The sequence below is a fragment of the Phyllostomus hastatus genome, unplaced genomic scaffold (assembly GCF_019186645.2).
Source record: "Phyllostomus hastatus isolate PE091 unplaced genomic scaffold, TTU_PhHast_1.1 phas_contig_37, whole genome shotgun sequence".
Taxonomy (NCBI): Eukaryota; Metazoa; Chordata; class Mammalia; order Chiroptera; family Phyllostomidae; genus Phyllostomus; species Phyllostomus hastatus.
The window spans coordinates 7566702-7580172 of record NW_025333867.1 but is presented as its reverse complement, the minus strand read 5'-3'; the positions used below and the strand labels follow the sequence as shown (position 1 = coordinate 7580172).

The following is a 13471-nucleotide window of genomic DNA, read 5'->3' as shown; positions in this document are numbered from 1 at the left end:
TTCCAGGCTCTCATCAAAACTTGGATTGCATAGACATCTGAAAGTTAAAATGTTAACAAATTAATGCTAGTTTCTGCTCAACACATGCATTCCTTCCACCCCACGTCTTCCCTATCTGTATGATGGCAACACCATCCAATTCCTAAAAGACAGAAACCCAGGAGGTACCTGTATTTCTCATTCCTTTATCCCTTCCTTCCATCTATCAGTAATTTATTAAGTCTAGCTCCAAAATGGATCTGGAATCTCTCCACTTCTTCCCATCTCCAATGTCCTCCAGTTGAGCTTTCTTCTTCTACTCTTTATTTCCCTCTTCTATTCTTCACTTCCCCAATCAATTCTCAGCACAATAGCTAGAATGATTCTCTTAAAATGTATATCAGATTATATTACCCTCATCCTCAATGCCTTTGCTCAAAACCCATCCATATTTTCCTTCACCCTTAGTATAAAATTCAAGCTCTTCAACAAGGTCAAAGAAGCCTTTCTTCATTGAGAGTCAACCAATTCCCAACTTGATTTCAAGTAAGACCCCCTTACACCACTGTGATCTAAGAACTTTCAGTTGCTCAAAGATGTCAAGTTCTTCCTACCCAATCTGGTTGCTTTAAACTGTTCACAAGTCTGGCCAGGTTTTTCCTATTCTTGAAACACCACCTTAAATGTCCCTTCCTTAGAGAGACCTTTGATGACCATCCTATCTTAAATTGATACTTCACACCATTTAGTTCTGCCAAAGCACCTGGTTAGTATCCCCCAAGGTACTTAGTAAACTTGCAATTATTTTGTTTGTCTTTTTTTCTATATTCCATTAGGGAATTTATCTTTAATGGAGGTGGGAGCATGTGTGTTAACCACCATATTTCCCTATTTAGCAGAGCGCTTGATGCAGAGCCAAGACTCAATTGTAAACATTTACTGAATGAATGAATGACCCAGATCCAAAAGGATAATAGCTAAGATGGGAGATATTGTGAAAAAGGTGAAAGCTCAGTGGAAGAGCTGTAATATGGGCAAAGTATCTTTCAGTGTTTGCTTCCCCCACTCCAATTCACATCAATTGAACAAAGCAAACCTTTGTACCTACCCCAGGGATGCAGTAATAAAACTGGTCTTTGGCATTCCTCAGGAAGGCTGGATTGCATTAAGCCTGGAAGAAATTGGCCCATCTCATTATATTCACATTAGGCAATTAAAAATAGGAATATACATATATGTATATGCATATACCATAGAGTTATTTCATAGATTATGTTACCAATGTTAGCTGAGGAGGGTCAAGGGTCAATCTAACATATTGACATAAGAAATTAATATTTTACTTGATTCTATTTTATGTATCATCTATGAATACCACTAGCCCACACCTGTGCAAAAGTATTTTTTAAAGTATATTTTATTGATCATGCTATTACAGTTATCCCATTCTTTTTTCTCCCCTTTATGCCCCTCTGCCAGGTACCCCCATTCCCTCCAGCATTCCCCCCCCCCCCACTTAGTTCATGCCATGGGTTGTACATATAAGTTCTTGGGCTTCTCCATTTCCTATACTGTTCTAAACCATCCCCTGTCTATTTTGTACCTACTAATTATACTTCTTATTCCCTGTACGTTTTCCCCCATTCTCCCCTCACACCTCCCTGCTGGTAACCCTCCATGTGATCTCCACTTCTCTGATTCTGTTCCTGGTCTAGTTGTTTACTTAGTTTCTTTTTGTTTTTGTTTTTTTAGGTTCAGTTGTTGATAGTTGTATGTTGTATTTTACTATTCATAGTTTTGATCTTCTTTTTCTTAGATAAATTCCTTTTACATATCATATAATAAGGTCTTAATGATGATGAGCTCCTTTAACTTGACCTTATCTGGGAAGCACTTTATCTGCCCTTCCATTCTAAATGAAAGCTTTGCTGGATAGAGGAATCTTGGATGTAGGTCCTCCTTTCCAGCCCCTTCTTGCCTACAAGATTTCTTTTGAGAAATCAGCTAAGAGTCTTATGGGCACTCCTTTGTAGGTAATTCTCTCTTTTCCTCTTGCTGCTTTTAAGATTTTCTCCTTATCTTTTTGATCTTTGGCAATTTAATTATGGTTATGTCTTGGTGCATTTTTCTTTGGGTCCAACTTGTTTGGGACTGTCTAAGCCTTCTGGACTTGTATGTCCATCTCCTTCACCAGATTGGGGAATTTTTGTTTCATTATTTTCTTTCATTTTTTTAAGTAAGTTTTCAATTTCTTGCTCTCCCTCTTCTCCTTCTGGCACCCCTATGATTTGGATGCTGCAACATTTAAAATGGTCTCTGAGGTTCCTCAGCCTCTCCTCATTTTTTTGAATTTGTTTCTTCACTCTGTTCTGGTCAAATGTTTACTTCTTCCTTTTATTCCAAATTATTGATTTGAGTCCCGGTTTCCTTCCCTTGACTGTTGATTCCCTGTATATTTTTCTTTATTTCACCTGCATAGCCTTCACTTCTTCCTTTATTTTCAGGCCACACTCAATCATTTCTGTGAGCATCCTGATTACCAATGTTTTGAACTGTGCATCTGGTAGGTTGGCTATCTCTTTGTCACTTAGTTCTTTTTCTAGAGTTTTGATCTGTTATTTTATTTGGGCCATATTTCTTTGTCTCAGCACACCTGTTATGTTGTACGGGGCTACAGAGCAATGGGACAGAGCCACAGGTATTCTCCAAGGCAGGACAACCTACTTCGCTGTGTTGTGGTGTTATATGTGGGGGAGGGGTCAGAGAGGGAACAATGCCACTTGCTTGGCTCTCACCCCCACTTTCAAGAAACTGGTAGTTTCTCCTGCCACCTCACCCTCATAGGTTTTTACAGCCAGACATTTTGAGGCATTGTTTTTGTGACGATGGAACCCTGGATTGTGCAGCGTGTCTTGCTCTCCAATTGATCCTCCCAGTTTATCCATATAGGAATGTGGAACTGCCCACTTGTCAGTTGCCGCCTTGCCTACCCAGTCCACTAGCCGCTACCTTGTCATGTGTCCTCTCTGCCCCGGCCGCCTATCTCTGCCCCTCCTACCAGTCTAGATGAATGTTTCTTCTTAAACTTCTTGGTTGTCAGACTTTCATATAGTTTGATTTTCTGGCAGTTCTGGTTGATTTTTGCTTTTAAATTTGTTGTTGTCTTTCTTTTGGTTGTGAGAGAAGGCAAAGCACATCTACCCGCACTTCCATCTTGGCTGGAACTTGTGCAGAGATATTTCATGACCACATCTCAAAGCACTGAATCCCAGTCCCTCTGTAGCATTATGCCAGGATCTAGTCGGAGAAATGTCCTTCTTGTCTCCCTAGAAAGATGTATAAAGCCAACACTAATGTGCAAACATGACAGAAGGACAGACACCAGATCCTGACCAGGTCCAGATATTGGATCTCTATCAAGCTACTTAAACACTCTAAATCTCACAGGCACTTCAAGCGCTTAGCCCAGAGCCTGGTATCCAGTACACACTCAGTGTGAGCTAAAGAGGATCACCATCCTCTCTTATCTGCAAGCCACAGGGTGGTTTCCTTAAGTGTTTGGGAGAAAGGAGAACAAATGCAGAACTCTGAGATACGTATATTTAGAAGCAATTTTGTTCTTATTCTAAATTCACACAGGGGGCTATTATTAAGGGAGGTGAATGTAAATGGTAATTAATATCCTACAATGTAATCTGTATGAATCAGTGAAACAGTTGTCTAAAATGTGGGCTTCAGTCAAAATAAGTAAATTCTCTATGTTTCAGAAGACTAGAAGGTATAATCTTCTCTAATGCTTATTACAGTGCTGCATTACACTAGTTATTATCAAATTGTGAAACTTTGGACCCTTAAGGGACCCCCAATCCTTGATTCTGTAAAGTGAGCATTTATTCTGGAAAAGGGTAACTACACAAAGACATTATTTGCCTTTTTAAATTATTACTGTCCCACAAAGCAACCATTGAATTTTCCAGGGGCTGCATGACATGTGATATCACAACAGACTGAATTCAGAAGCAGACATGAGAATGCAGCTATCTTCTATTAAGCCAGACATTAAAGAAATTTGTGGAAACATAAAACAGTGCTACTCCACTCACATTCCCTGTTTTGAAAAATCTGGTTATTTTTCATAAAAATCTATTACTTACATCAATATATACGGATTTATTTGCTATTTTTAAATAAATACATGTTTTAAATCTCAGTCTCAATTTTTTTAAGATTATTTATTTATTTATTTTTAGAGAGGGAAGGGAGAGAGAGAGAGAGAGAGAGAGAGAGAGAAACATCAATGTGCGGTTGCTGGGGGTTATAGCCTGCAACCCAGACATGTACCCTGATTGGGAATCGAACCTGCGACACTTCAGTCTCAATTTTTAATATGGAAAATTTTCACAGCTGTAACCCATAAATCAAAAGCTCTTTGAGGATTCTCAATAAATTTCAAAAGTTTAAACCTCTCTTGGGTCCTCTCTTCCAAGATGACCAAGAAAAGAAGGAACAATTGTCATGCCATGAAGAGCCACAGACATATGCAGTTCATTCACTGCACCAGCTGCACCCCATGTGTGCCCAAGGACAAGGCCATTAACAAGCTCATCACTGGAAATACAGTAGAGGCTGAAGCTATTAGGGACATTTTTAAAGCAAGTGTCTTCGATGCCTATGCGCTTCCCAAGCTGTATGTGAAACTACATTACTGTGTGAATGTGCTGTTCACAGCAAGGTAGATAGCAATTGTTCCCATAAAGCCCAGAATGACTGAACACCCCCACCCCAATTTAGACCTGTGGGCAACCTCCACCATAGCCCATGTAAGGAGTTACATCTTTAAAAATGGAAGAAAAGTTCTCTGGAAAAAAATGAAAATTGTACTTAAATTTTTTTTAGGTAAAAGTTTAAGAGGTCCCAGTTCCAAGAAGTTTGAGAAATATTCATGATCTGGGGCATTCAGTAAAGAGGTTTTAAAAGTATATCACCTTTAATTCTTAATCAGGGTACACGGAGGGAGATGTGCATGTGCAAGAATTTTGAAAATCTATAGTCAGTACTGTCATTATTATTAATTGTGTTAAATGGAATAACAGAGGAGTGGTAACCCAAATTTCGAAAGTGTTGCTGTTTGAAATATATGATGCAGTAAGAATAATATCCGTCTTAAAACCATTTGACTTAGATTTCTGTGACAGAAGCTGATTCTCAACTGGGAGATAAAGCTTTAGCCACTGCAAGTATATGTAGAGATCACTTTTGATTGTTCAAACTGGAAGAACACACTAGAATTCCTCCCAGGGCAAAAGCAGAGGAGTGCATGCAGGACTCTGCTCTCTACTACCCCACTCCCTCCTACACTCTAAAGAATGGGATGGGACTCCCCGTGCATTGAAGCAGCAGCCTCAGAATGTGGGGTGGGATAAACCCATTTGTTGTTTTATATATATGTGAGTGTTCTTGATAGAATATACTGTATCAAGAACACAAGTCAGTATATAACTAGAAATCAACTGTTTACTCACAAATCTAAATCTTTTGCTCAAAATCTGATTTTATTTTTTTTAATATTGCTTAAAAATAAACCAATTTGGATCACAAATACTCAAATTTGGATGATCCTGTTTCTGCTTTTGAAAATTTACCCTTCTGGGTTCATATCCTGAGCCAGACCACACTCAAGCAGTGCCATAGGAGCAGCTGGTTTAAAAAGAAGTAGGCATTTAGCTCCTTATGTGAAGTTCTACCAACATCAGCCCCCATACTCTAGCTAAAGCATAGCTCACATTCAACTAAGATACTTCTAGGAAGAATACTTTAAAAAATTACCTAATCATCTGCAGGTCACAGAATGACTTCAGATCATCAGCCTGTTTCCCCAGAAATTCCTAAAATTGAATAGTACAGTGTTGAAATTCACTAAAATTCAATTCCTAAAATTGAATAGTGAATTGTTTAGGCAGTAAGCAGTTATTCTACCCTGGAACAGCTTCTTGAAAGCCACAGAGAATGTTGTAAACAAAAAGAACTTACCAGAACATCTTTCTCAAGGTGTTTCAGAGCCTGAAAATCCTTCTCAAGATTGGTCAGCTCTTGAAGAACAAAATTGTGAAACTGCTCTAGTTTATTCAGTCTGTAAATGTAAAAGCAACAGATTTCACTGGGGCTGCTTGGCTGTGACAAAATATACTCTTGATTAATCCTCTCATCGCAAGGATACTTCACATTTGACTGTAGATGGTTCTTGTTTTTAAAAATTCACATCTCTTCTCTTCCCTCCCCTCACTGCCAGCCCATCCTCAACCCCTAAAACTTAACTGCAAACTGTGATTTATCCTATCGACAGAAGCCCAGAGAAAGCTGGTATTTCAATCCATACTTTGTAGAGAGCAAAGGAGAAATAATGCCAGGGAAAAGGAAGCCAATACTAGACCTGCGCTAGAAGCCACGGCTCCCCGATACTTCCTACCTTCCACTTGCACCCCTTTTCTTGAGTAAGCTGGCTCTAAAAGCTGAAATCAGCTAACAAACTTTTTCCATCTCTACATTTTAGTTCTGAAATTTCTAATAGTTGTTATTGTGTCTAACCACCATATAAACTGCTTCTTTGTGTGCTTGCTTCTTGTCTGTCTTCTTCATTGTGCAGAAAATTCCACAAAGGCAAGATATTCTTGACACTCACTCTCCCTGCACTCCTCCTGCCTATGGCACAGACCTGTACCTCACATGCTCATGGGCATAGACTAAACAAAAAGCGAATAAATGTTTTCCCCCTAGAAGACAATGGAAGTTCCAGAAGACCCAAGTCCCTCTCAGGCTTATTTTAAGAATCAAATGGCAAGTACATGTACAAATGTTTGAAAAAATTATAAATTTCTATTCACATTATGCAGCCCACCCTAGGAAACTTTCTACTTCAGTTAAGGAAACCAACCTGCCATCACTGTCTTCCCACCTTTATTTAAGGCCATTCTCTCCAACAGAAACAATCTCTACACTCATCTTCCCTATACTGTTCAAACCTTTGTTTCCAGACCCTCACAGCAGATGCACTTCCATTGTAATCACTCTGGATTAACTCCAGTCACGACAGAAACCCACCTATCCACTTGCAATTCTCATCCTTCACATCTCTCTGAAATCTCAGCACCCTTGTGCTTCTTGCTACATGGTGATAGGGGTATGTGTGTTTGCACACATGTGCATGCATGTGCATGAGTGTGTAGTATTTTTTATTGTGTCAAAATATACATAACATAAAATCTACCCTTTTAACCATTTTAAGTGTACCGTTCTGTAGCAGTATAAGGCCATTCACAATGTTGTGCAACCATCACCACCATCCATTTCCAAAACTTCCCCATCAATCCAAACAACAATCCTGCATTGATTAAACAATAACTACCTGTTTCCTATTCCCCCAGCTGCTGGTAATCTCTATTCCATCTCTATGAATTTGCCTATCCTAGGTATATCATATAAGTGGAATCGTATAGTAATTGTCCTTTTATATATTTCACTTAGCATAATGTCCTCACAGTTCATCTATACTATAGCCCATATCAGAATTTCACTCCTTTTTAAGGCTGTATAATATCCACTGTATGTCTCTACCACATATCATTTATCAAGCATTTTTTACATATATATACACACTTGTCCTGTCTTCACAAGTGGGTTATGAATTTTTTAATAGTATCTTAAAATCATATAATGGAAGGTCATAAAGAAGCTTAAGGAAGGCCTTTAGTTCAACCCTTATTTTATGAGTGAAGAATCACACACCTGCAAGAGTTAAACCATGTATCAAACCTCACATATGCCCAAGCTTCAACTCTTCACAAGCCAGCACAGTGGTCATGAGACAAATGTTTGTGAGCGATCACACTTTCATGAACTTGTTTTGAACTTTTATGTACTTACCTGCAGTGATGTATCTGGTTTAAAAATTTTATTAGGCAACTCGGTGCTTGCTTTGCATATTTTGAATAAAGTGTACTCCTCCTGTACCTAAGCTAAACCATAACAACAATAAAAAGGGTCACATTTGGGTTAACCATAACCTCACAAATTGAGTACAGGCTTTGTACTGAAAAGATGCTGACAGCATATCACATTCATTGCAAACATTATGGCTAGAGAATAGGTTCCACACTACACACCTTCCATGCATTACCTCAGGGTCAGTACCAATAAAGAACAATAAGCTAAAATAGAAAAACTCACATTCATACTATTGCTACACATATTGTATATCATGTACAAATTTCCATTATAAATTAGCTTACATTAAGAAAATGAGACTTCGGAGATCTTTCAACTTAGTAAATGACCATACATTAGGGTAAGATAGTTCTCTCATATGTGCTATTAAATAACTCTAGGGATATACAAAAATAGGACAAAAAGGGGGGCACTGAACTGGTTCTAAAATTCATCTGGCAGATGAAAGTTTGGTGACAGCCTGTATGTGCAGTGTCACAAAGAGAAGCCACCACTCAGCTGAACACCCATGCACAGCCTAACTCCATCTCTATCCCAGGCACCTCTGTTATTCACATGCTTCCTCCCCCGTCCTCTTAGTCTATCGCTGTGACCAAATCATTGCCTCCTAGTAGTTCAGCTGTCTAGAATGCTATCAATGAAACCAAACCATGAGTCTGATTTCCATATAGTCCCTCTGGTCCCATGGTAGCAAATGGGCATGAAATAGCTGTCTTATAAATATAAACCACAATTCACAAAGGCTCTAAAGTCAGTGACCACAGCTAAGACAAACCTACCTTCCCCAAACACTCAGAAACACTTTCACACATGAAAGACAACAGGATTAATAAATAATATGAACCTGTTACTTTAAACTCATCACAGGCTAGCTTTTCATTGTTAGCAGATTATTACCTCGTATTTTCTTTTCAGTTCTCTAGTGAAGTTTTCAAAGGTTGTGATAACAGCAGAACTATTCAAGTTCTCTGGTACAACTACAAGGGGTGGAGGAGAAATGCCTTCTGAACAATAAAAATAAAACATGAAGTAAAATTAACACAGTGCTTCATGTAGATGTGCTCAGCCCATTAGCTGAACTGAGGATGGACACTCAGGCAGAAGCACAAATCCAATCCACCAAGCTGCACAGCTGCCTGGTGGTGACCACAGCAGGGCTGCCTCTCACTGAGGCCAACAAGGCCACTCAAGCCAAGAATCCTTGCAGGAGGCACTTCATGTCGCTTCCCATCAAACCTCACTCTCTAGCAAGTGCCCATTTAACTCAAACTTTCCCAGTACTTTAAATCAGTGCAACTGGTATTATGTCTAAGAAGCAGACTGTGGTGTTGTAAGGAGTTTTAAGGAAGATATGATGGGTAGGGCATTTCTATAAGGCAGGGGTATCAAACTCATTTTCGCCGGGGGCCACATCAGCCTCGAGGTTGCCTTCAAAGGGCTGACTGTAATTTCAACTCCTTACCAGTTAAGGAGTAGTTACATTTATACAGTCCTAAAATTATTTTGGCCCTTGTAGGCAACTGCTAGGCTGATGTGGCCCCCGGTGAAAATGGTGAGTTTTGACACCCCTGATATAAGGGAAACACTAGCATAACAACTATGGGTGCCAGAAGTTTCATTAGGGCACATGAGGGGTCTGACACCATTCCAGGGGCCCTGAATGTGTCGACTCATTTAATCCTCTTAAAAACCATGTGAAGTAGGCACTGTTGCTGTCCACATTTAATAAAGAGATCAAATAACTGCTGCAAGCTCACACCAGTTGCTTCAGGATTAGAACCCAGGCTGCCTGGCTCTTACTTACCATCCCCTAGCACCTCTGCGCTTCCCAATTTGCCTTATTGGAGCCTTTTGTTTCAAAATGTAGTGGCATCACTCATCCAGAAGGCTAGCCCCACTTATGAGGTCATCTCAGGTAATTCTCCTTCATTGTTTTAGAGTAAACATATACAACACAAAAATTTAGTTACGTATTTTTTGGACTGTAAGATGCACCCCCCATCGCCCTCCCCCAAATGTGGGAGGAATAATGTTTGTTAATGCTGCTGTTGAGTTCTGTTTACATTTACATTGGTGAAATATTACATTATTAAATATTTTACCACATTTTTTGCTTCAAAATTTTTTTCCTGTTTTCCTCCTCTAAAATGTAGGTGTGTCTTATGGTCCAAAAAATATGGTAATAACTATCAACTAAAGCAGAGACCCGTAAGTTTAGGAACCTTTGGCCCTGAAAATTGCCACAAAGAAGAGTTAAGTAGCAGAAATCAAAAGGCTAGAAGGGGATGTGCTTACTTTTATCTGTAATTTTTGCAACAATTTACTTGTCTCTGAAAAGACAGAATGCTTAGTTTTTAGAGTTTTTCAGCTGCTATGAACTTCAAACTGTAACTCTTGTAATTCGTGTTGCTACATTCAGTCACACTTTGTCACACTCTTGCATGACTGGCTGGCTGGCTGTATAATGTTACCTGACAAGTCTGTTTCTTCTGTCACTGAGGAAATGGATCCTGGAGCATCATCTTCTTTCAATTTTGACTGTTTCCACTTAGCAAAACTGCCATCTGATGTGTCTAAAGGTAAGCACAGCATATTAATAACCACACACACATTTATTTTGTCCCAAGTTTATCTTGTCTTCTTTTTGCCAGTTATATCTAATCTTGATTAGCAGCAAGTGAAAGTTGTTTCCTGTTACTAACTACTTATTATTTGGCACATTCAACAAGTATCAAAGCACTAAGTCTAATGTCTAAAAAGAACACATGGGAATAGGCCTCCCTTTGATGAGTTTTGTACCATTTAGGAACACCACTCTGCTTATCAAGGTACAGACTGACTCAACAAAAAGTAGTAATGATTGGCATCAAACACCCACTCCCCAGCCCTGAGGAAAAAAAAAATTCCCAGGCTCCAGGCTTAACCGCAAAGTAAAAAGGTTTCCAGGTAAATGGGTTTTGGAAGCTCACCTGATCACCCTTTGGAGTGCGCCACCTGCTGGTAACACTGGAGCTTCAGAGTTGTAATAAGGGCTACCTTACAAATAAGGTCATTTTGGCTCCTTTCTATTTCAAGTGACTTTGAAGGCCTCAGTTTATGAGATTTAAATATAGATTCTCTTTTCAACTCAGCATTTGCTAATTACTTTATATTCTGATATTCACTTTTACCCGATCCAGGCCCTCCTGATTTTATCAATGTTACCACCATTGTCAACAGCGCACTAGCATTCGCCTGACTCTTGCTTTTCTTTACCGTCTACTTTTCTTCTGTCATCAAGGCCTGAGATTCTGCTTGTAGAATGAACCCATATCTGTTTCTGCATTCTCATGCCGTGGCTCCGTCCACACCTGAATTCCTTACACCATAACCCTGGAGGATCTCATCAATCCCATACCTCCAGGTGTCATCTGTCAAATACCTCTCTTGCCTGAGCTCTCCTAGGTAGCAAAGCTGTGTTTCCAATTACCTACTCAACATTTCCGTCTCAAACCTACTCTTTTCTATTTCTCCTCATCCTAACCACTTCCTTCTCCACCACACACATAGCCTTACACGCACACTTATCTGGTAAGTCACCTGCTTTTCCCTGCCTCCTCGCATATCCAGCTAGTCGCTATTGGTTTTCCCTCTGAAAGTGTTGAAATCTAATTTCATTAATATGCTTAATAAACATTTTTTAATATTCCATGTGCAAGGAGTTGTGCACTATGGTGGGTAGACAGTAGAAAAGCAAAGAACGAGTTTCTCTTTCTCCACTCTGCTTTTCTACCCTAGTCTCCTTGAGCTTCCTCAGACACCCCAGACACATCCTAACCTAAAAGCCTTTGCACTTGCTGTTCATCCATCTTGAGTCCTTTCCCCACATTTCTGCATTAAGGTTTTTCTCTGGCCATCCAATACCCTCCTCCCAATGTTTAAACTTCTTCTGTAATTAATTTTTTTAGCGTTTATCACAATATAACACTTAACACTATCTCCCAACCTTTAATCCCCTCTCCTGATGTTTTCTTAGCCTTTATCACAATATAATATACTACATGTTTTATTTTTCTTGTGTATTATTTCTCCCCCACTAGAAGGTAAGCTCCAATGAGGTCAGGCATTGTGTCCATTTTGTTCTCTAGAACAGGGGTTCCCCAACCTCTGGGCTGCAGACTGGTATTGTTCCAGGCCTGTTAGGAACCAGGCCACACAGCAGGAGATGAGCTTGAATGTAATGTGCTTGACTCATCCCGAAACCATACCCTATCCCCGACCTGTGGAAAAACTGTCTTCCACAAAAATGGTCCCTGGTGCCAAAATTGTTAGGGACTGTTGCCCTAGAATATCTAACATGTAAACTGGCTCACTCATAGTAGAAATAAAATAGACATTTATAGGCCAAACAAATGAATAAACGCTGCTGAATATTCAAGCTTCTTCAACGTAAGATATGACATCTTAACTTCCAGTCAAGATGGTGTGGAGGTAAATATGGTACTTGCCTACTCCCAGAACCACAACAAAATTACAACTACAGAACAACCATCATTCAGAACTGCCTGAAATCTGGCTGAATGGAAGTCCTACAACTAGGGGATTAAAGAAGCCACGTGGAGACTGATAAGAGGGCAGAGACATGGAACAGGCTGGTCCTACACTCATGTATGATGGATCAAAATTGGAAGGGATATCTCGGCTGCAAAGATCCCCCCTGAGAAGCAAGGGAACGCAACCCAATATCAGACCCCCTAACCCAGGGGTCCAGTGCCAGGAAGAGAAGTCCTCATAATTTCTGGCTGTAAAATCCAGCAGGAATTGTGGTTGAGGGAGACGAAGGGCTTTTGGAGTCCCAGGAAGTTCCTCTTAGAGGGCCCATGCACAGACCTACTCAGACTCACTCCCTCTGAGCTCGAGTTGGGGCAGCAACTTGAAAGGCACCAGGGACATATGCAGAGGAACTGAATTATCCCGCATCAGGGCAAGAATTGGGGGCATCTTTCTCTGAGATAGAAGTGCTGGCAGAGGCCATTGATCCTTTGTTGAACCCTCCCCTCACAGATCTGGCAGACAGGCACCATATCTGAGACTCTATCAACCTGACTCACAGTTTTCCCCACCCTGGTGATTCCCTGAGATTCTGCCCCACCCAACCTTCAGGTCCACCCAAGCTGTTTTCAGTTGCTTTTTAATATGAATGGCCTGTCACAACTCATTCTTCAGATGTTCCTGAAACCTCTTAAACAAGTAGCATCTGTCCATATCTTTCACTAAGTGGCCCCAGGCCCAGCACTAGTGGCATCTGGCTTTGGTTAACAGCTTGCCCTCAACTGGGCACCTCTGAGCCCAGCACAAGTAGCAGCCACCTGCATATTTCTCTGTAGCTCATGCTGGGTGTTCCTAGGTGGAACTCAGGCAGTAGCTGACCTTGGCTTGCACCTCCCAGGAAGCCCCATAGTCAGCTGATAGCTTCAGACCACATCAGAACACCACTATCCAACCACTTCCA

General features: G+C 40.3%; 1 protein-coding gene across 1 annotated transcript in view; it reads right to left on the bottom strand.

Annotated features, from left to right (window-relative positions):
* Positions 1 to 1102: 1102 nt before the first annotated feature.
* Positions 1103 to 13471, bottom strand: part of SYCP2L (synaptonemal complex protein 2 like) — a 69771-nt gene continuing 57402 nt past the window's right edge. The window contains exons 26-31 of the mRNA XM_045841666.1: positions 10452 to 10553; positions 8878 to 8984; positions 7900 to 7991; positions 6010 to 6109; positions 5806 to 5864; positions 1103 to 1150 (exon numbers count right to left, since the gene is read on the bottom strand). Of these exons, the coding sequence (XP_045697622.1) occupies positions 1126 to 1150; positions 5806 to 5864; positions 6010 to 6109; positions 7900 to 7991; positions 8878 to 8984; positions 10452 to 10553 (485 nt within the window). The 3' untranslated portion in view covers positions 1103 to 1125. The remainder of the gene's footprint in view (positions 1151 to 5805; positions 5865 to 6009; positions 6110 to 7899; positions 7992 to 8877; positions 8985 to 10451; positions 10554 to 13471) is intronic.